A 22800-nucleotide genomic window follows, 5' to 3' on the forward strand; every position below is an offset into this window, starting at 1 on the left:
TAGCGGGTCACTGGTCGGCGGGCCCTATTCTCGTCCCGCCGTGCCCTGCCCTTTGGGAGCATGCCCCTCCACCACCACTCCCGGGGGCGCAGATCCGTGCGACCTGGACGGGGGGCTGGTATGTTGGACTACGTGCATGTAATCAGGAAAAAATAATAAAATATAGATAGTTTTCCATAAGACATAGTTTTGACATCAAACACGTTTTCACAGCAATGCTTTTGCAAGTGCAGGCAGGCAGGCCCCCTCAGAAGAGTGCTAGCTGAGCTGCTGCGCGGCGGGCGTCAGGCACAGAGGGACGTCTCTGGCTGTGCGGAGGTGTCGGTGGCCACAACACTCGCTCGAGCCGAGGCACTCAGGAGCATGAGTTGCCTGCTGAGCAGCCGGGCCGACAGCGAGCTCAGGCGTGACTCAGGTGGAGGCACTGGCCCCTGCGAGTGAGTGGATCCTGCTCGAGTATTTGTGGGATCTCGTGTGGTAATATTCATGTTCAACAACTTCAAGACACAGTTTAGTTGTTTTTATTTTTATTTTTAGTTTTAATTGAAGGTAGTATTCACAATGTATTCAGAATATTTTCAGTATAAAATGTAAATAACAATGATTAAATACGTAGTTTGATGGTAATACAGGAGCATCCATATTACGAGGGCCTACCCCCTTGCCTTCATATAAACCATGCAACATCACTTCGCCCTGAAGCAGCACACGAGCAATACTTGCGTCTCGTGAACGTGTCGCTCTGGCGGAGCAGTGGTAGCGTGCCTCGCTCCCCCTACTGGCGCGAGCAGGGCAGCGCCGCCTGGTTCCCTCCTGGTGCTCCAGGGCTCCCTGGAGGGGGGAGGGGGGGGAGCTGCACCGCCTGGAGGGGGAGTTCGTTGCACCGCGGTACTGTTAGCGAGTGGGTCAGGGAAGTGTGTCGCGGTCACTGTCACGACCAGCCAGTCTGCAGCCGGCGACGACTGCGCCAGCATCAGCAGCTCAGGTAGGCCCTCGGTGCATTGTTGTACGTGCTTTTGTGGCTCGTTTTAGCGATATCAACCAATTGACTTGAGAACAAAGTATTAAAAACAATTAAATACGAACCAAACTAACAAAATGTTCTGTTTTATTTCATCAAGCGAAATCATTACTTAATTTTATATGTGTAAACGTCGGAGTTTTTAAAAAATTATAGTTTTGCGTTAGAATTAAAAGTGACGATAATTTTATTTTAAAATTTAGTCGTAAGAATTACTCATTTAAAAAAAAATGTATAAAAGATTATACTGGATCCCTCCTTCACCAAGTCGTGGCTACGCCCTGTCTGGAGCCGGGGGCGTGGTCTCTGCCAGAGCAGACTGCCCATTGGCTGCGAGGCGTGTCCCGGGCTGGTCCGAGTGGCCGTGGCCACTGCAGCCCCCCCCCCCCCCCCCCAGGATAGACTCCACGGGCCTGCACATGCACACGCGGGTCACGTCCTACTAGGTGGTCCGCAGTTCGCCACTTTCTTTGCTTAGGTTTTCCCAATGGCTCACAACTCCCTAGATAAAATGTGGGCAAATCGCAGCAGTGGTACGAAGGTGTACTTGTTTGGATGCTAGCCTCTCGCGTCCGGTCTCCGGCGACAACTAACCTGGATATCAGCTACAGGCGAGGCGCGACCAGTAGTTGACACAGTCACGAGCAAGAGTGACATGCGGGGGTGGTGGTCGAGAGAAGTTGGCATGTGTGTTCACGGGGCCAGATGCCAGGCCGGGGTTTCCTCCGAGTGCTCCCGTGTCTTGTCTCCAGCGATGCAATGTAGCGTGACCGCCTTGTCATTCACAATTCGCTCTTTCTTGGCGGAGTTCATGTAGGTATTTCACAATTCTAAATGTTTTAATTAAATAAAGTTTTACATCATAAACTATGTTAAAGTACGCAAAAGGAGTAATTTTTTGTTGTTGCGTTGTATGGAAGAATAGATAGACATGTTTCTACTTCCACCTATACTGCTAGTTTTATGTAAATATATTATCACACAGTTTAGGTATGCCTTTTAAGTAGGGACCGGAAAAATTCGCGGGTTCAATGACCTGTAGGATGAACTCCATAGTTCTACGTACACTCGGTCAAATGTCACCCACTCATTGGCTGCTGTCTTGTGAGACGTTCCAGCGAAGCAGAATACGATTCGATAAAGCTTTGGTTGTGTGTTTCTCATTGTTCCAGAGTCATCCAGGTGAGTTGTGAGCCAATAGCAGAGGCAGCACTGAGGTATAACGATTTGTATTTTAGCCTATCGCGAAATGAACTCGCGAATTTTTCCGGTATCTACTTTTAAGTTAATAGTTCTATTATAAAATAATTATTATTTATTATATTCGTCACTTTTTAATAGTTGGTGTTTAAATCCGAATAAAACCATTTTTTACAACTACAACAATAGAAATGGTTTTGTGATTTTCTTCAAATATGACTTTGTATTCATTATATTCACTGAGAGCTTCTGTATAATTAGGGGCAGGCATTTTTCGTGAAAAAATCTGAACGCCAATTAGACTGCAACAAGGTATACCCGCACCAGCGGCTTCTTCCTTGTGATTGGCGGCCGTCTGCGAGGGAAGTCGTTGTCTTATTTGATCGAGCCACTCAGGACGCGTTTGCCTCCGCAACGAGTTACAGTGATTGGTGTTGTAACAGTCGACGTGTACTTGAAAGAAATTCACCCAATCACAAAAAACACAGGCGGTTTAAACTTTCAGCTAGTCTCGGGATGTTTTCGCGAAGTGTACACGTCCAACTGGAGTCTCAGCAGGTGACGGTGACCTTCAGTACAACTCGCTGCCTCGTGACCTCGACCCAGCCTCGCGGTCGTGTGAAGCCCGGCTGGAGCGAGAACTGCAGTAGGCCCTAACCTCCAGCAGACCAATACCGAGCTGTTAGACTCGTTATACCGCGGCTGGGAAGATTCAGTGACATTCTGTCACTCAGAGAAGCGGAGAGGCGGCCCACTGGAATCCCACCTCGTCACTGCTTACAGTTAGCTAGAATACTGCCTCGTCTCTACTTGCAGTTAGCAAAATACTACCTCATCACTAGAGACCGGAAAAAAAATCGCGGGTTCAATGACCTTCAGAATAGACTCCAATTCCACTACACACTCGGGCAAATGCCAACTGTTCATTGGCTGCTGACTTGTGAGTCGTCTCGACTGGGTGGGCCTGTGATTCGACGCTTCTATGAGTGATGGGTCTCTAATTGGCCCTCAGTCCTCCAGATTAACAGTGAACCAGTGGCAGAAGCAGCACTAAGGTATAATTATTTAAATTTTAGCATAACACGAAATGAATCCGCGAATTTTTCAGGTCTCTACTCATCACCCCTTGCAGTTAGCTCGTCACTGCTTGCGGTAAGCTAGAATGCTTCGTCACTGCTTGTAGCTAGTTAGAATCCTGTCTCGTCACTGATTGTAGCTAGATGGGATTCTGCTCTAACGAGTTAAAGTATTTATTGCTCCTTTTTTGTTGATACTTTCAGCATAAAGTTTTATTTAAAAACTGCTATTTTTTTTTTTAAGTTACATTACGAACCGGGTGGACAGCTCTGCGGGCACTACAAAGTCCGGTGAAGTGTGAGCTGACGTCTCGCGGCGGGTTTGCGAGCCCCGGTGTTTCCATTCTCAAGAGTTGAGGGATGTGCAAGCACGCCGTCATACTCATCATTCTGCCGTGCGGCGTGAGGTCGCTGCAACAGTCCCGTAGCGGCGCTGCCTGCACGACAGCTGCGCGCTCAACCTACTTCCTCGCCGCGACTAACAGTACTGCTCCCCCCTCCTTCCAGGCTCACACTTCCGAGCACGTGCCACGCGGCCCTGCCCGCTACTTTCCATTTCTCTCGCGTCGGTACTGAGCAAGTGACCAACTGCTGACATGTATAGTACAGCATGGCCATAAAAGAATATCCGAGTCATATAATCTTTTAGTATCAACTGTAAGCGTTGTAGTGTGTTGGTTCAAGGCCACCATTAAAGAGTAACTTAAAAGTTTTAGATAAGCGCATACAAAGAGACCGGAAAAATTCGCTGGTTCAATGACCTCCAGGATTGACTTCACTATACTCTACACACTCGGGCAAATGCTACCTGTTCATTGGCTGCTGACTTGTGAGTCGTCTCGACTGAGTATCTGTGACTCGACACTTCTGTGAGTGAGGGTCTCTGATTGGCCCTCATTACCCCAGATAGACAGTGAACCAGTGGTAGAAGCAGCACTAAGGTTTAATTATTTGAATTGTAGCATATCACGAAATTAATCCACGAATTTTTCAGGTCTCTACGCATACGTGAATACTGCTAGGTTTTTTTTTCGCTTGCAGCGCGAAGAAATGGCTCTTCCCCCAATCAGTAGAGGGTGAACCTGTAAACTTTATTTGGCAACAGGATGTAGCCCCTCCCCGTTGGAATCTCTATGTACGAGAGTGGTTGAACGTCGAAGTCCCGGGCCGTTGGATTGGTCATAATGGTCGAGACGACAGAGCTCTTTTTCGCCTACCTTTACGTTTCAACCTCCCCCCCCCCCCTCTTTCGCACAAAACAACGCATATCAGCTTGCTGAAAAAGTCCTGGTAAATCTGCATGCACTGAGAATAATACATTGTTGTAGGAACCAACATGCACTACTCACAACTGTGTGTGCTGCACTGCTATAAACCACGGTTATAATGTCCTGTATGTTAACCCTCTGTAGCTGGCAGTGGCGTGAAAACAGAGCGGAAGGTGAGGTGTAGAGCGTGCATTCATACATTTTAAGCGATAAGTAAAACATGTAGATTGTATCGCACAGAATCTAAATTATAACACTGAAGGTTTGAAGGGCGGCACATGCGCCCTCCACGGTTCCTGCACGCCTGTTGCAGGGCCACAGACAGCTGGGCAGGAACCATGTCCCGGCTCTGGCTGATCATCATCTGCGCCGCGCTGTTGCCGGGCGTGCTACCGGCCAGCAGATACGTGCCCAAGTGGAAGAAGCAGGTATCTACCTACATGCCGTAGCGACTCAACTCAGCGCAAAACAGTCACTTCAAGATATTCAAAACACAAACTCGCGAAACTAACAAGTAACAAAAAAGAGAAAACAAAATTGTAACCAAAAAATGGGTGCATGGCCACTAACGCGTCAGATGTGAAACTTCACTCTGCAACAATCCACTTGAAAAATGAAACAAAAAAAAAAAGTACATACCAAATTAATGTCCTTTTCATAATTTCACTAATTGAATATAGATATTCAAGAGAAATTATTTGTCATTTCCAGCAAAATTAAAAAAAAGAAAGAAAGGCAACAATGTAGTTTCGCTTTACTAATGTTTGCCTAATATTAAGGAATGGGACGCTCAACTCCCCTCTCCAACGTTGAGCGCCGAACTCCTTGCCGTTGCAATTTTCGTTACGTTTTAAAAGTCGTCACCTCGAGTTAACACATAAGCTGTAAGAAAGTTTCAATTCAAGAAGGTAAACCAACTACGTCGCACCGCCTATGACTCGTGGAAAGTCACTGGCCTAGGCCAATAGACACAGCCATAAGCAGCGTGCGACGGCCGGTGCAGAGAGTGCATCGCCTCGAGCAGAGCTGCGGTGCTAAGACGCCATATTGACTCTCACACCTGTATGCTCGCACGTACCACAGGCCCTCCCTCTGCCTGGCCCACTTACTAAGGGCAGATTTCACCATCGCCGGTTAAGGAGTTTAAACATTGGTTAAGAACACTTAAACATTGTTTAGTTGTGAATTATATTTCACCAAAAGTTAAACAGTGTTTAAGTTCGTTAACAGTTGTTTAACATTAACCGCCCAAATTCGGGCGGTTAAGTCTTAAACAGTTGTTTTAAAGAGGAGTTGTGTCTCGTAATGGCCGCGCGAATGTACGATTTAATTTTTGAAGAGGATGATGATAATGTGCGAAGAAGGCCTAGATGGGTTCAAGAAAGATCAAACTATCTGGACGATTATGATGATGTTGACTTTGTCAAGCATTATTTTAATTAAAGGTTTTTTAAAGTGTTGTTTTACAAGTATAGGTATATATATATACATATTAATTTGAAAGCAGTATCAAGTTTATATCTTAAATAACTTCTAATTGAGTAGTATTTCTTCACTTTCTAGGTTATATTTTCGGCAAAAAAATATAACAATAATTTTTACTACATACCCAAATACCTTGCTACATACCTGTTTTAAATATCTCCAACTTTTCCTTTGCAGCTACCTTTCTCGTTTGTCTTTTTAAATTCTCGTAGCACGCCTTCAAAGCATCACTACAGCGATTGGTGGAAGGGCTTGAAGCATTGAATATCTTCGTCACAATTTCCCAAGATTTATTTTTTTCTTTATTTGTAACGGCATCCGTTTTTTTATTTTCTATTGTACTCGCGTGTTCTTGAACCAATTCAACTAGCAGTTCCTTTTCATACGAAGTAAAATTAACAGAACGTTTGCGTCTCTCACCCATGTTTCAAAACAAATATTAAATTTCAATAGCGCACTTTATTTTACATCACACCAAGCTGCAACACATACGTAACAATATAGCATCGCCACCGCCTTCTTTATATGAATCTTCTAGGCGAATAAAACTTAAAACAAGGTGTAACTAATCAATGGTAAGAAATGCGTGGTGAAATGAAAAAGCTCAACGGTTGTTTAAGAACGGAGTGTTAAATTTTTAACAACCGTTAGTTAACACATTGTTTAACGACCGCATGGTGAAATTGGCCCTTTTAAGACACATTTTCTGTAAACGGAAATTAAATAATAATGTAAAATTACAGATATTAGCACATTAAATGATTCATGTAATGGGGAATTTTGATTTAATGTAGTTTTTTTTGGACATACGTTGGTTCCGTTTGTACGATAGCTGATTCAGTTTTGTTTTCTGTAAATTTTTTATCTTCATATTTTTATTATTTTTTTATTTTCGGAATTTTTCCATGACAAACAGAGCAACACTGCAATATGGTCCAAAAAATCAGTAAATTTGTACATTTACATGAATGACGTATCACGAACAGAATGTTCTGAGTAATAGTGGGTTCGGATTCTTGTTCATGAATTTATGCTTTTTGATGTCCCAATACCTCCAATAGTTAAGATATTTATAAACCGTGCCCTCAATATGGTTCTAGTATATACTGCGTACTACGTTAATAGGTAAGCATAATATAACAAAATAAAGTCTAATTGTTGAATATATATTCATTTGTATGGTTTAAAAAATTTAAAATTATGCGTCATTTATCGTAGGCGCGACAAGAAATATTAAGTACTGTTTCTAAACACGTATTAACATAAATTTCATATTAACATAAATAAACATAGCCATATGTTGTACAAATATACACAATCTTTTTTTGTAAATAAAAAACCAACTATTTCTTGGCAACTGGTTTCCAAGTGAATAATCTCCTGTGAAAGAGCAACTGTGTTGTACCGTGAAGCAGTGACATGACTGTGTCGTACAGTGATGCAGTGACGTGACTGTGGCAGGCGTGCGAGATTCCGGCCAGAGAGAACCAGAACAGCCACTACGTGTGCACGGACAATGGCGACGTGAAGTGCCTGCCAGGCTGGACCGGAGACCTGTGTGACGTGCCCCTCTGCCGCAAGGGCTGCGACCCCCTGCAAGGCTACTGCAAGCGGCCAGGGGAGTGTCGCTGCAAGCTGGGTGAGTGGTCCCTGCCTGGTCCCTGGGAGGACTGAGACACGTGCCCCTCTGCCGTAAGGGCTGCGACCCCCTGCAGGGCTACTGCAAGAGGCTGGGTGAGTGTCGCTGTGGGGTGCAAGTGCCCACCCTGCGGTCACTGTGCCAGGGCCTGACTGGTGCTGATTGGACTGTGCGCAGGGTTCTACGGCGAGCTGTGCAACAAGTGCATCGGCCTGATTGGCTGCCAGTACGGCTCCTGCAACGCCAGCTTCGACTGCAACTGCCTGCCGGGCTGGGACGGCATGTTCTGTTCTGACCGTGAGTAGCTCGCCTCCTACATACCACATGACAGTCCACGATTGAGGCGGGGATTGACTGCGTGGGAACACACTGCCATTTGCAGACTCCTGGACCAAATTCACATGAACCTCTTTATGGAATATTATAGACTATGGGCCTCGTCAAAATATGATGCTATTCTCCCATGTATATCATCTTTGTGCTATGGATTTGGCAGCAATGCTAGGAGACACAGGTTAGCAAAGAGCAATAAAAATGTTACACTGTAAGCGCATGAAAAAAGAATACACACAGCATTACAGAGTCAGTCAGTTTGGCCAATTTATTACAAATTCTTAAGTTTCACGTGTTGTCAAAAAGTTTGGTAATTCCCTGTTCCCCACACCAATGGTTGTGGGCAGTGGGAAATGCTGATGGGCTTGCAGCTAGTCACAGGAAAGTGTGCGAAGGAAGCAAGAGATCACGTGCTTCGCTGCAGCCCCCACCCGCCACAGCAGGGGATGTCCTCATTCCCTTGCAAGTTGGCTGAAGAGCTGCTCGTTCGAAATACCTACGTGCATTTACACTGTTTGTACACTGGGACTTATCACTGTTTGCAAGTAAATGAGGTTTATCTCGGAGCACGGGCATATTCGAGGGGAGGGGAGGTGTTCTGTCCCCCTTCCGAAGAGGATAAAATAAATAAAACAAAGTCCAAGACCCTTTAGTTAGAGAAAATTTGTATCAAATACACAGTTTTGTTTAGAAATATGTTTTTATCAAATAATGTTTCCTTTTGTTACACATGGCCTCACGGAACTTCCTCCATGACAAAGGTCGAAACTGGGAAATGCACCACCCTCCCTGTTCCGAGCTGGACATGCCCTTGTACAATAGGTCACAGAGATGGCATGTCTGTGGATATTCTACCATTCATAAATGTGTGTTACCTCTTAAATTGACTAATTATTTGTACTTTTGGATTGTTTGACAAATTTTTTCAAGTGGTTGTAAATGTTTTTGACCAATTGTGAGCACTATAGTCGATATCCGCAGGTTCAGAGCCCTTCAGGCTGCAGTCCTCGCCCTGCCTCAGGGCGGGGTAGAGGCACCTGCAGTCCAGAGATGCAGCGAGGTATGATTGTTGTTGCAGCCATATGCCACAACGACTGCCACAAGACCAGAGGGTACTGCCAGTGGCCCGGGGAATGCAGGTAACAACTACGGAAGGAAACATGTTCGTGTTTATTAGGTAGTCAACTAAGTACAGTAACCTACTATTCACGTAAGCATTGCGATTTAAGTATGATCATCGCGCAGTTGACCAGCTGGAACAAGTGTGGGCTGAGACTGGTCAGTGTGCTCTGCGTGACGCAGTGTTCTTTTAGCCCAGGCCGTCAGGACGTGTGAAGGAGGGGGGCCAGTATAACCAATATATCATTATCTCAGTAAATAATCTTTATAATGGAATTTTTTGAATTTTATAAAGAAAATTGATTGTAACATCAATATCTCAGGGAATAGTAGAATTTTAGTACTTCAACATTTACACATTGAAATTTTAATTAATAATTTTATTTGAAAGAAATGTGACCTTTTTTGTTTATTTTTATTTAATTATTTTAATACTTGTTTCTAAAGTCAACTGATTTATTTCGTTCAGACAAGTCATAAATTGTGTGTGTGTGTGTGTATAAATGTTAATAAATACATGAAATACACATGTCCAGTTTGTATGAAAGACATACTTACACATGTGCGAACTAGCATGGAATATAGACTGTACTTTGAAACACAATTCCTGCTGTTTCTGTGTATGAGGGTTGTAATATGGAGAAAATACGCTAATGTTGCCCCCAAAGGATTACAATAATGCTTCCAAAATGGTATCTTTGTAACCTCACATAGCAAAATTGCTGTTATTTTCTATCTCTGGATGTGAGGGGTTTGGACCCCCCTGACCCGACTGAGGCAGTTGGCAGCAGTGCCGCAGCAGGGTGACGAGGGTGACGAGAGCGACGTGTGCGCAGGTGCCGGCTGGGCTGGGCGGGGCGTACCTGCGAGGACTGCCAGGTGCTCCCGGGCTGCCAGCACGGCTACTGCAACCGCCCCCTGGAGTGCCGCTGCCACGAGGGCTTCACCGGCATCCTGTGTCAGACCCGTGAGTGCCACGCTTTCATTCCACCAGCCCGGTAGCGCATCACTTTCTCATCTGCTCATCACTGTCCATAATAGCAATTACTTGCATACCTGCAGGTATATAGAAGCTGGACAACCCACTTTGCAAACGGGTAAATAAAGTTCCCAGTTTCTATCATAACAAAACATCAGGCCATGATTCATAACCTTAAGGACGCCTTTACGTATATCAATCTTAATTAGTTAGTGCACAAAAAACAATTGTGTTGATTAGATCCATTCTTTAGAAAGACAGGTGTTGTGAGATGCAGGCCTCAAACATGGACGCTCTGCTGCTCGCTAGGCTCAGCCAGCCGAGGTAGCGGCTCGTGGGAACGCTGCGATGTGTGATGGTGTGGTGGTGTTGTTCCAGCCATCTGCGCGGAGAACTGCAACCGAGAGCGCGGCTACTGCAGGAAGCCCGACGAGTGCAGGTAACGCACAGCGCTCTGTCTCCAGATCAGCACATGTTTAGCTTAAAGTAGGAATCACATCAGAGGCTGAAATGAACACGACCAAATACAATGGAATGATTGCCCCACTGAATGAATGACAACCAGGAAGAGCAGACAAACACTAATAGATATGAACACGTAAAGCCAATACTCTGAACAATACTCCAGCAAACACTATTGTTTGCTTGTGCAGCTATGTTTTGACTTGTTAAATTTTGACTACTCTACCATTTTCTGTACTATTTGCATGTGTGTTTCAAAAACAGTTTTTCTTATCGTGTATCTTGTGTTTGGGTACATACACATTGGTCAAATAATCATTCATTCTATTTTTCTATTCAAAGAGTACTGTGTGATGAGTTAAGGTGCCAAGATGTAGTTGCTAAGTCCTGAACGTACTGTGGAACGAGACTGCACAGAACTGTGATCGAACAGGGCAATGACTGGAAAAAGGTGGTCTAAGAAAAAGCTGGTTTACTATTGGAAAGTTCCGTCAAGTAAATCAAGAAATGACTCCACCTGCAGTTTACCCATCAATAAATTTTTAATGAAGAACAAAATTTTAATCAATTTGGAGTACACAAGCGTGGTGGTTGAGTTCAGTTCTGGGTTCGATTCCTGTGGGTCCAACCCGGGTTTTTACGCAAGTGATAAACATGGCGGGCTGCTGCACAGTACTCCAGTGTCCCCACCATTCGCTCCGTCGCTGCTGCACGCCACATCTCTCCAGCCTGGCTGGCACGACAGCTGTGTGTCCCTCGGGCAGGACAGCCGGCTCCTGCGAGTGTCGGCCCCGGTCCATGCCTCCGGCGGGGAACCACGGGTCAATTTTCATTTTCATTTTCAGGAGCACACAATCATATTTGAACTAGCTGTCTTAAAACAAAGTTAATTAGTTTGTAAACCATATCTGAACACCATTGTTATAATACCTAGCATAAGGAGCCTCTTTAAAAGCATTACCCGTTATTAAAAACCTAACGGTGTGAATAATTCAGTTGCTTAAGGCCGAAGAAGCCAATGTTCTTAGACCACGGGAGTAAGGAAACACAGCCGTGTCCCAACTGAGCTCGTGGCCTCGGGTGTGTGCAGGTGCCGTGTCGGCTGGTGGGGCAAGAACTGCGACACGTGCTTCCCGTACCCCGGCTGCAAGCACGGCTCGTGCAACCGGCCGTGGGAGTGCAACTGCGAGCCGGGCTGGGGCGGAGCGCTGTGCGACCAAGGTGCGTGCTCGTCTCGCCCCTCGCGGCACGGCACTGGCGATGTTGCTGGATCATCGAACGTCAATTAAAGTTTAAATGAAATTTTTATAAAATTAATACAATAATACTTAAAATCAGATGTAGTAAGCTGATCTACAGAGAGAAAAAATACAGATGCATTATGAAAAAGTACCCATAAAATGTGAAAAGTAATTATATGAAGACAGGAAAACATTGTACGGAAATAAAAAATTCTGAGAGAACTAAATACGCTGGTAGTGCAGTGATGCAAACTGTAGAATTTTTTACATTGTAAGTAGGTATCAAAAATTTCTGCAATTTTTAAATATTCAAAGTTTCCACAACTAATCTCATCAGATGGGGCACTGAACTCTATAATTACTCAATTCGAAACAAATAGTGCCCTCAATTATGACACACACAGAAGTTTACCAAGGTTACTGCTACCAGCATCAAAAAATTTATTATTATAAATATTGGTACTATTTTAGAATATAAATATAACTCAATTGCTGTACAATAATTTAACAGCATTAATGTTCTTAAGTAAATAAAGCAAATACTGCTTCGGCTAGTCAAAATTAATAATGTTCGCAGACTTTCACGGCCAGTGCCTGAAGTAGCTTGGCTTCTGGGTTTTAGCCGCGTCCTTGGCAAATAATTCACCGACGTTTCGGTCGAGATTGAAGTCACCATCATCAGGGAGAAGTAGGTAACTGCTCCCTGATGATGGTGACTGCAATGTCGACCGAAACGTTGGTGAATAATTTGCCAAGGACACGGCTACAACCCAGAAGCCAAGCTACTTTAATCAAAATTAATACTTAGAAATATGAGTCTAATATTTGTTGAAACACATTCTATCTTTATAAAAAAAAAAAAAAACAACAACACAGAATGAAAGCACACAGGCTGCCAGTGCAGTGTTGCCTGCCCGCAGAGCTGACGCACTGCCGCGACCACCCCGACGCCTGCGAGAACGGAGCGACGTGCGTGAGCCTCAGCGAGGAGGACGGCGGCTACCGCTGCCTGTGTGCCGAGGGCTACACCGGCCGCAGCTGCGAGGTGGAGAAGTACACCACCTCCAGCACCACGCCCGCCCCGCTCGACGCCAACGCCACGCTCCAGGAGCCCTGAGGGCCGCCCCGGGGGGGCCTACCTGCGGCTCTCTCAACAACTGTTTGTTACTAACACAGTCACCTCATCAGCAACTCCCTGTTCCAGACAACCTCTGACAAAACAAAAATCTCAACAATTTGTAACAGGTGTTGGAAATAAGGTAAAAATTGGTATTTATATATACCATACACGCCAAGAATCACACTGACGCACATTTATAGGCAAGCTAGATTTTATTTCTATTTAATAATATATGTTGTATTAGTTTTAAACATCTGCCATACACAAGAGTTTCACTCAATTTTATTTAAAGTTATCTCTTTTAGTTATTAAAATTTTTATTTACATTACCAAAATCAACCTTTATTTCACTACTGAAATAATGTTTATAAAAAAACTTTTAATTATTACCATAATTCTAGCATAGATGATACTTTCATAAAATCACAAAAAAAGTTGTAACTTTCACAAACTGGTGAACTTTATGCGCGACACAACAAACACGTGCATTTAACAACTTATTTCCTCGGCCTGGATGTCAGCCGAGAGCTCGCGAGGCACAATGCTCAATGGTTCTGTTAGGTGTACATAGTAGTTAATTTATTGCGCTAGTTTAGTTACGAGAAGTAGGTGATTGTAGTTTTACTTATTTTATTTATTTTTTCTATCCGTGACCTTTCAATAAAAATATTTAATAAATGGCACAAATTTTTGCTAATGTAAGTGAATTTTGTTGTATTTAATTATTTATTATTGTACAGTAATTTGTCATCACCTCAGAAATAAATTGCATTTTATATATTCTAGCTTTAAAATAAAATAATAGACTTGAGTTTTTGAGTTTCTTTCCCCTGGAGTTCAGTTCCTCGGAGTCACCCAGACCTGGTCTGTGCTGTTGCACCTGAACGAAGACGTGTCGGCGGGTGACGAGAGAGAGAGCAACAGACGCACTGCTACCAGGGATCACTGCCGTGTGGAAGTCAGTGGCGCACTCTCTCTCTCTCTAGCACATGCCGACTGCCGTTAGCACCGTCCTTGTTTCTTCAAGCGCCGTTACCATAGAATATACAAATTTAAAATTTTATTTTTTGGGTAAAGCATTTTTGCATATTGTATAGCATCAAAACACGCATCAGGTGATATATATTATGCATACTTAATGCCATTTCATGGGGCCTAAAAAATTAATAAACGTAGAATATAGGTAACTTCCTCACTGGAATCTGCTTTGAATTATCACAATAAAAAAATAATTAACCAACTGGTAAATTTGGATTTAATTTGTTAATGAATTCCTATTTTACAACGCCACTGAACAAATCTCAGGACAAAAAAGCTCCATGTTTCAGTTACCTTTTTTTTAAAATCAGACAATGCATTTAATTAGGAACTGAAAAACTATGGAAGGTGAACACACAAAAAGAAACTACATTTGCAGGCTACGAGGGAGGGAGCGCAAGATTGTGTTGAAAGTACCTGAATATTTTTCAAAAACTCATGACTGAGAACAATGCAATTAAGGAAGCTTTGGTCAACTTTGGTCAGCAGTAGCAAAAGTGATTAATAGGTAAGTGTTGTTATTAATTTCTTTATCCAGTTCACGTTACAATCATTATATTAATTCATACCAATGAATGTGTGTGAACAATCTATTACAACTTTATAAACATGATAGTATAAAATATTATAATATTAAAATATTATATTACAATATGAGTTCTTAAAATGCTTCTTGTGTAATCAGAATTTAAAAAAAAAAATACTATGTATCTTAAAATTCTAATGTGTTAGAGATTTGGCAACATTCTAAGAGTGAGACTGTCTATAGCAAGTGACTAACAAGACACAGCTACCCAGTAGCGGATCCAGAGGGGGGGCTAAGGGGCTCAAGCCCCCTCCAAAAGCATCTGGGTCCACTATTGTATTAGTGTTTGCCTTGATAAAGCCTAGCCTCAGCTGGGTCAAGCCCCTCCCAAACCAAAATCCTGGATCCCCCACTGCAGCTACCTGTACATCCATCAGCTTTCCTTTACATAAACAATACTGTGACGGCAGCTTTAATATGAATTAAAAATATATCTTTAACAATATTCTTTATTTACAGTGACTGAATTCTCTAGCAAGTAGTACAATCTTGAAGTACACATGTACAGTACAATATAACAACAGATTCCATAATGCATTGTATATTTTATGATACTCATAACTCGCAAATTATTACAAAAATATTCAGGATTCAGACATTCACAGTACAAACATCAAAACTATCTAACTATGACTTGAAACACATAAAAAAATTATCAAAAATAATTTTTACAATGCAATAAACTTGTAATAGAATATAAAAAAAAACTTCTAATATATTCACAAAAAATATATGACAATAGTATTTCTGAATGGAAGACATGATCCAACTGCGGCTATAGCCGGTTGGATGCGGCACTGTCGCGTAACGACCTTGGACTCCGGGGAACGACAGCAGAACGCGACACTAGCTTGCCACCGGGAACCACGATCCTCACCACCTCATATAGAGACCCAGTGTGGCCAATGCAAAGATACGAATCTGCATGAGTTTGTTTGGCAGAAGCAGGGAAGATTAGATTTCAAGCACGATTGCTGGTCGTCGCACAACACAGTCACTCTCAGCGTTTACAATCATACATCACATAATTATTTTTAATTACATAAAACACATACTAATTGCAAATTATATTTTAATCATCAGACACTGAAGACAAGGGAAAAAAGTTTCCATTCTAAAATTTCACACCTGAAACATTACTAAAATATGTATATTACACAATTAAAAAATTTGTACTTAAAATATTTTTGCTGTTTACAAAGAAATGGTAACTTTAATCAAAACAATTTTAATTCGTGATGGAATTACAAGTCCAAGATGAACATCATAACAATTGTAAACATCAGTGAGAGACAAAGTAACTGAATCCAATCATAAACATTGTAAATGTATCACGCCAAGGAACACAGAGTAGCACACTCGCTCATTCTTTGACCTCAACATTTTCTGCCTTTTGAAAGTTTTACCAAAGACTCTTAAAAACTTGATTATAAAAATCAGGATGCTGCCTAATGTTGGCAGCAACTTAAAATTAATGATGCCATTGATTATCTAAGCAGTGTGTAATGATTAGGCCTGTGCGGATATTCAAATTATTGAATAACAAAACAAACCGTTTATTATTAGTATTTTATTCAATTTTGAATACTAACACTTAAAAAAAAAAATACATTCAGTTGTTTACAAATACGGCTGTGCGGGGTCTCGAAAGTCTTAACAAGTTTCGGAATCATGGGAGATATTCTCGTGGGGTGGGGACAACATTTCCACAGGATTTTTGTAATGGTTTAGGGTTATTTATGTGGAACGTTTTTTGCCACGTAAATTTTGAGAAGATTAATGTAGTAAAGCCAGATAATTTTATATCCATTTTCCATATTCAAATTGAACTAAAAAAACTGATATTCGCACAGGCCTAGAAATAATCCATATTCCAAACGTAGCAGACATGATTATTTAGTTCGAATCAGTGTGATGTTTCTAAAGCAAATTAAAGAATGCTGTTTGGCTATGCATATGCTACCTTAGGTTATGTTTTGCTGATTTTTTTTCATGTTAATATATATTTCCTCCCAATGTTGAAAATGGAAATGAATACTTGCACCGACCCTGCCGGAGGAGCGACTCAAGCGACAGTGACCGGTGCGACGGTCGGAGTGACTGCCGCAGAGGGACGGAGCGTCACTGCATGACGGGCATGGACACGGCCGGCCGTGCGTGGCTCACGTCACTCTCGCGCCACATCTGCGTCACCGTCTTGGTCTGCGTGTAGAAGTGCAGGCCCTGCGACACAGTCACGTCCACACCGTGCACTCTCCGGAACCACGCAGCCGGTCACAAGCGTCATTCACTGCCGGGACGCCAGTAGCTAGTTCCTGGTTTCATCTCAATATGGTGTATTTTTCAAACATCAAACGTGTATCCAAGAGATTTTTTACAGAATTATTAAATTTAAACTAGGAAACTTTAAAGTATAATACTGACAGCAGCACAGGCACATACACTCACAGTGTCTCTGCTTGAAGTTAAGTTGGCGCCAGGCAACGACACACACACTAAAGTGTTTTCGAGCAACCTTTTAAACAAATCCCTAAAAATTAAAGCTTTGATTTACATTTTGCCAATATGCCGATACAACTGTTGCTGATTCGCCGATTTTGAACTGATACGGGAGAAAACACATTTTGGTTAAAATATTTTTTTAAAAATTTACTAAATGACACAAAATAAATAATTCTAAGGAAAACATGCAAAGCAAATGCATATGAATTTTAGATTAAAAATGGAAATAACCTCTTTTTTTAAGTCTTATTTCTAGCTTGTTTTCATTTTTGTTAACAACCCATTAGTTGCTTACTATAACATGAATCTACTAATGGAGGCTGGAAAATTTAATTTTTTAATACGTAATTATACAAAATAAGATTACTTATTAATGGGTAACTATGAAATATATGGCTGAACAAAAAATTATGTTTAAAAAAATGAATTTAAAATGTGCAAAATTGCGAGACTTTGTACATATTTACAATTCAAGAACGGGAATTCCAATACCATTAAACGAATGCCTCGTAAAAAATTTACGGCACCAAACATTTACACGGAAATGCATTTTAAGTGGTCGCCGTGCACGAGAAACAGTAAAAGTAAATAAGTTATGTGAACTACAGTGCACTGTACAGAAAAAATGCATAGAATAAAACATGTTGCAAATTTTATTATAAACAAAACAGATCTCTACTTAATTAATTTTTGTATCTTGGACAGTTTTTATTTCATTGACAAATCTCCATATGCTCTGATGGCTGCTGTTTTGTACTTCTTCCGCTGTAGCTCCAAGCCCTTATTATGCCGTTTGAAAATCCTGCAATCTACGTGAACTGACACAATAAATAACATCAATATGACAACTCAGGTAGAGTGTTATCTTAACCTTGCAAAATTTTTATATTTCCTTAAATTTATTGATACGCTGAGACAGCCAACAGGAGCAGGCGACCAACGCTCACCTGCTTGCCGTAGAAGTGGCAGTCCCCGAGGAACGAGCCGCGGCTGCCGGTGAAGGAGAACATCGGCAAGGGCACCGGGATGGGGACGTTCACGCCAACCTGCGCGTCAACAGGGCGGTGACACGTCAGTGTCTGGACACACACACACTGCGTTACGTATTCAGGACATCCCTGCAACTAAGGTCTGGTGCCTCGCATGTAGCACTGCGCTTCTGCGCTTCTCCGCTACTCCAACCGAGGGCAACCACGCATCCTGCCTTACGAGCTTACTCATTGAGAGAAAGAGTTATGTGAGCCCTCAGATCCCAAGCGAGTACGCGCTTCATTCACCAAGTACCCACACGAGCGAGCGCCCCACCCTCACCTGTCCGACATCTATCTCGTGCGTGAACTTCCTGGCGGTGGCGCCGTTGGTGGTGAATATGGCAGTGCCGTTGCCGTACGGGTTGCTGTTGATGAGCGCGATGGCCTCGTCCAAGGTGTCCACGCTGAGCGCCACCAGCACCGGCCCGAAGATCTCTTCCCGGTAGCACCGCATGCTAGGCTGCAACAACCGGCACCACCTCACTGCCTGTTTCCTGCACCTTTCATTCTAACTGTTCATTTATTTGCTACTGAGACTGGAATGTTTCATCAAGGATATTCTGCAGTGGACTATTACTCTGTTAGTAAATCCAGTTGAGGAACTGTCTAATGAAGGAAAAAATGTACATTTGTCGAGGTTGATGAATGATCTGAGGAATAGGTCTGCAACCAAACACGTGGCATCTGGGCTAAATGAAGTTTCATTTTTGTTGCATGATCGCTGCAAAATTTAATTCTGTCAGCACTGTAAAACATCACTCCCATGACCACTTTAAAAATTTGCAGTCATAAAGCCATCAGCTGGAGTGACTGGAGTGGCAGCACCCACCGTGACCTCGCTGAGCACGGTGGGGCCCACGAAGTTGCCCCGCTCGAAGCCCGGCACCACGAGGCTGCGGCCGTCCAGCAGGCAGGTGGCGCCCTCGTCGATGCCCGACTGCACCAGCTCCAGGATGCGCTGCTTGGCCTGCGGGGAGATGACGGGCCCCAAGTCCGTGCCCGGGATGTGACCTGTCGGGAGCAGGCAGTCCCTGTGGCGGCTGGTTTTATATCCGGTGCGTGGTGGGCTAACTCAAGACATTCCTCACCGTCAAAATGTGTTCTCTCAGACACAACATCTAAGCCTCCAACTTCCAGGAGGATGGTCCATAAAGTTCTATGGCTGTCTCACAATGTAGTGTACAAATCAAGTTATAAAAGGAAAACTGGGGAACTTGATGAATAAAATCACGAAAAGCCGTAATACTCGGCAGACCAAGTGAAGGTCCCCCTGTGGCGAGTCACTGTACCAGCGTTGACCCTGAGCTCGGCGGCGCGGGCGACGAGGTCCGGCAGCCAGTCTCGTGCCCCGCCCACGAACACGGCCGTGCTGAGCGCCATGCAGCGCTGGCCCGCCGCCCCGAACGCCGCTCCCACCAGCTGGTTCAGCGTGCTCTCCTTGTTCGCGTCGGGCATCACCACGCCGTGGTTCTTGGCGCCCATGTTGCTCTGCACGCGCTTGCCGCTGCGTGACGCCCGCTCGTAGATGTACCTGCCCTGCGCACCGACACACACCTCACAGTCATTCACATTACTAGGACAATCACGGGACTTCCTACCTTTAGTGTGAACACTACCCTAATTTAAAGTATTCCTCACTCTAAAGCCAGTATTTTAACTTCCCTACCAGTTGTTTAGCATTTAATAACAGTTCAGCATAATATACATTTGACAACTGCACTGACAACTGTACTGAGGGTTCATCAGTATCGTTGTAATGAGAGACAGAGACACGGCAGGGAACGGAGGGGGCGAGAGCGCACCGCCTGGTCGGAGCCGACGAAGGAGACGGCGCGGATGTCCGGGTGGTCGCAGACGAAGTCGACGGCGTGGTGCGCCCCGTGGATGGCGTTGACGACGCCCGGGGGGCAGCCCGCCTGGGCGAGCAGGTCCAGCAGCATCATGCAGGCGCCCGGGTCGCGCTCCGACGGCTTGATGACGGCCGTGTTGCCCAGCACGATGGCCACGGGGAACATCCACAGCGGGATCATGGCGGGGAAGTTGAAGGGCGTGATGCCGGCGGTGACGCCCAGCGGCAGTCGGTACGAGTGGGTGTCCATGTCCTTGCTGATGCCCTGGAGGGACTCCCCCAGCTGCAGGGAGGTGACGCTGCAGCAGTGCTCCACCACCTCTGCAATACGCATTTCCTTTCATGCTTCCTTACTCCTGGGATACACATCATCCCAATGTGGCCGAACAAACTAGCAGGCACGCAAACTACCACAACAGCATGCCAAACCAACTACTGTTTCTATACAGGAAATGTTTTTATAAAAAAAAATACAACCCACTTCGCTTTTTCAAGTCTTTCTACGTAACACAATTAGTTTGTGTGACTATTCCGTAATGTTTAAAAAAAACCTGAGTGCCTAATAAATGTTTGAGTCACCTATATGAAATTACTGTACCAGTTTAATGTGCTCGTTTTCTAATTAAAAAAAAATAAAAAATAAAAATAACAATGAGTTAAATTTTTTATTTTATTTTTAAGTATTACATTAATTTAATTGTACAGTTGATCTGAAATATAAATATATAAGCTCATACATAAAATAAACTCTGATATCAAGTGACTTTGTGATTGGCAAAAAAATTGCCAAATTCACATATAAAATAATAATAACTTTTGATTCAGTATTGTGAAATTAAAAATATTTGATTTAAAACATTACATCATAATTAGCAATGCCTTTTACTCTGCAAATTTAATTAATTTTTTCATCCAGATTTTGATCAGTATAAAATATTCTGCATTTAAGTATAATTTAGTTTTATATTTTTGATTTCATAGTCCACACACCCGGACGGCACAGAGCGAGCGCGGACACTTACGCAAGCCACGCAACACGTCGCCCTCCGCGTCCGCAAGCGTCTTGCCCTGCTCCAGCGTGATGTTCTCAGCCAGCGTGCTCTGCACAGACACGTCCGCACGGCTACACACACTTCCAGGAGACATCAGTGACTACCACCAATGTTTAGTATTTGTGGCTTAATTATGCAGTTCCAATAATTATACTGTGGATTGTTTGCATAATTTGTTTTAGTCTCTATTGTTTAGTTACATATTTTAAACAGATGTTTATTCAATTATGGACATATCTCTTAAATATTACTAAATGATTTGAATTGACCAATGTGTTTCGAACTTATAAAGGTGTTTTCATCCAAAAGATAATAAAAGTGATTTGTTGGATACAGTTTTGACCGGGACTTAGCAAAGAAAGAGACTGTAGTACTGAGGCTTGGTGCCACAAAGTACCACAACTCGCCTCTAGCAAGCGCCCGGCGACACGTTCCGAGCGCACTGCCACTCACCATATTCTTCTTGATGATGTCCTGGTACCGGAACATCAGCTGCTGGCGAGTGAGTACGGACGTGCGAGACCAGCTCTTGAACGCCTCCTTCGCAGACTGCACGGCCGCCTCCATCTCGCTGCGGGTCGACTTGGGCACCCTGGTCACCACCTGGTGCAGACACGGTCCCTCGCACACAAGCACCGTGCCAGCCCAGCTAGAGGTCACTGGCACCTGACTCCCTGCTGTTTCACAGGTGCAGTCGCAGGATGGCATTTATTTACACAATCTAATAACAAAACTCAGTGTTAAATATTTTTGAAATAATAACTAATGCTGAATGAGCAACAGCCTACCTCATTTGTTGCAGGATTGTGTAAATCTATCCATTCCGATGTCTGAGACTCCACAAATTTACCATCAATGAAAAGCTTTGTATTCGGAATGGCCGAACTACTTCGACATCTTGTCTGCACTGCTTTTCTGAAGCCATTGTCCACCTGGCACTGAAGACAAAGGAAAAAACACTCCAAGTATCAATTCTCTCTGCACTTTTCTCTTCATAAGTTTTCTGTTTTTAACGTTCTAACTTTTCTTTTCTTAAAGGCCTTTTTCACATCTATGAAATTCATGCAGGCAGACATATGGAGAGAACTCACAAAACTTGGAAGTCATCAATCACTCCACTGGTCAGGTATTATTGCGAACCTAATTAATGCCTAACAACTGTCTATTGGTGAACTGAACACAAAGCAGGTGCACTGTTTTACAAAAAAGGTATCACTGAACTTTATAAAAGTAATGTAGTTAATGTACCTAAGGATAATGAGTACTAAGAAAATTTACAAACTACGTACTGTACAGCCACTAACCTTCAACTTCGAGAACCTGATGAATGACGATGCCATCATAATTTTGCACTTGCACAAGACCCGTGTTATAATAAACTTAGTAGTCTACATTTACTCGTTGACGATAGCTTCGGCCTTGACGTTTGCAAAGGCATGACAACAAAATCATTTGTGATCGCCATAGAGAATTATCATCCAGTTCACCAGTTTACATCCTCCTTGTTATTACACTGCCAATCAAGGCCATTGACAATGTTCAAAATTATAATTAGGAACGTTTTTTTTTTTGTTTTGTTAAATTTTATATAAGTTGATAAGATAAGAAATTTCTTGTTATTTAATAGAAATTGAATAAACTGATATATACGTCTTGTCCACTTCAAGGTTATAAGTGACGATAAAAGGCAATGAGACGCTAATGGAGACATGACGGACTTAACCGAGATTATTGGTTAGCAATTAAATGTAGAGGGGGTTGGTTGCGGAGGAAGGGTGTACCACCAGAAAACAAAACAA

General features: G+C 43.1%; 2 protein-coding genes across 5 annotated transcripts; one reads left to right on the forward strand and one right to left on the reverse strand.

The window, feature by feature from the left end:
- Nucleotides 1-312: 312 nt before the first annotated feature.
- On the forward strand, nt 313-13754 carry LOC134534361 (neurogenic locus protein delta-like). 4 transcript variants are annotated; one of them, XM_063372790.1, is made up of 9 exons: nt 313-437; nt 4879-4993; nt 7512-7689; nt 7867-7986; nt 9101-9161; nt 9978-10108; nt 10499-10559; nt 11673-11803; nt 12744-13754. In XM_063372790.1, exons 1-9 carry the CDS (start codon nt 364-366, stop codon nt 12938-12940), a joined length of 1068 nt encoding a protein of 355 aa, XP_063228860.1. In that variant the 5' UTR covers nt 313-363; the 3' UTR covers nt 12941-13754. The 4 variants fall into 4 exon arrangements, with proteins under 4 accessions (XP_063228860.1, XP_063228859.1, XP_063228861.1 ...); XM_063372789.1 differs by having other exon boundaries at nt 378-985; XM_063372791.1 differs by lacking the exon at nt 313-437 and adding an exon at nt 906-985 and having other exon boundaries at nt 4887-4993.
- A 1248-nt stretch (nt 13755-15002) lies between these two features.
- Nucleotides 15003-22550, reverse strand: LOC134534359 (probable methylmalonate-semialdehyde/malonate-semialdehyde dehydrogenase [acylating], mitochondrial). Its single transcript, XM_063372788.1, has 10 exons — nt 22306-22550; nt 21790-21939; nt 21455-21604; nt 20972-21050; nt 19903-20270; nt 19390-19636; nt 18930-19111; nt 18381-18560; nt 18017-18115; nt 15003-16790 (listed from the first exon to the last, which is right to left on the reverse strand). The coding sequence occupies exons 1-10, from the start codon at nt 22342-22344 to the stop codon at nt 16689-16691; spliced, it is 1596 nt and encodes a 531-aa protein (XP_063228858.1). The 5' UTR covers nt 22345-22550; the 3' UTR covers nt 15003-16688.
- Between the last annotated feature and the right edge of the window lie 250 nt (nt 22551-22800).

This window comes from Bacillus rossius, chromosome 7 (assembly GCF_032445375.1).
Source record: "Bacillus rossius redtenbacheri isolate Brsri chromosome 7, Brsri_v3, whole genome shotgun sequence".
NCBI classification, from domain to species: Eukaryota; Metazoa; Arthropoda; class Insecta; order Phasmatodea; family Bacillidae; genus Bacillus; species Bacillus rossius.

Coding starts and splice junctions, on each gene's coding strand:
- LOC134534361 (XM_063372789.1), top strand. CDS start 621: ATGGTAATACAGGAGCATCCATATTACGAGGGCCTACCCCCTTGCCTT. Junction 10,560..11,672: donor AGGAAGCCCGACGAGTGCAG/GTAACGCACAGC, acceptor GGGTGTGTGCAG/GTGCCGTGTCGGCTGGTGGG. Junction 11,804..12,743: donor CGGAGCGCTGTGCGACCAAG/GTGCGTGCTCGT, acceptor GCCTGCCCGCAG/AGCTGACGCACTGCCGCGAC.
- LOC134534359 (XM_063372788.1), bottom strand. CDS start 22,344: ATGATGGCATCGTCATTCATCAGGTTCTCGAAGTTGAAG. Junction 21,940..22,305: donor TCAGGTTCTCGAAGTTGAAG/GTTAGTGGCTGT, acceptor CTTTGTCTTCAG/TGCCAGGTGGACAATGGCTT. Junction 19,637..19,902: donor TCGTCGGCTCCGACCAGGCG/GTGCGCTCTCGC, acceptor GTCGGTGCGCAG/GGCAGGTACATCTACGAGCG.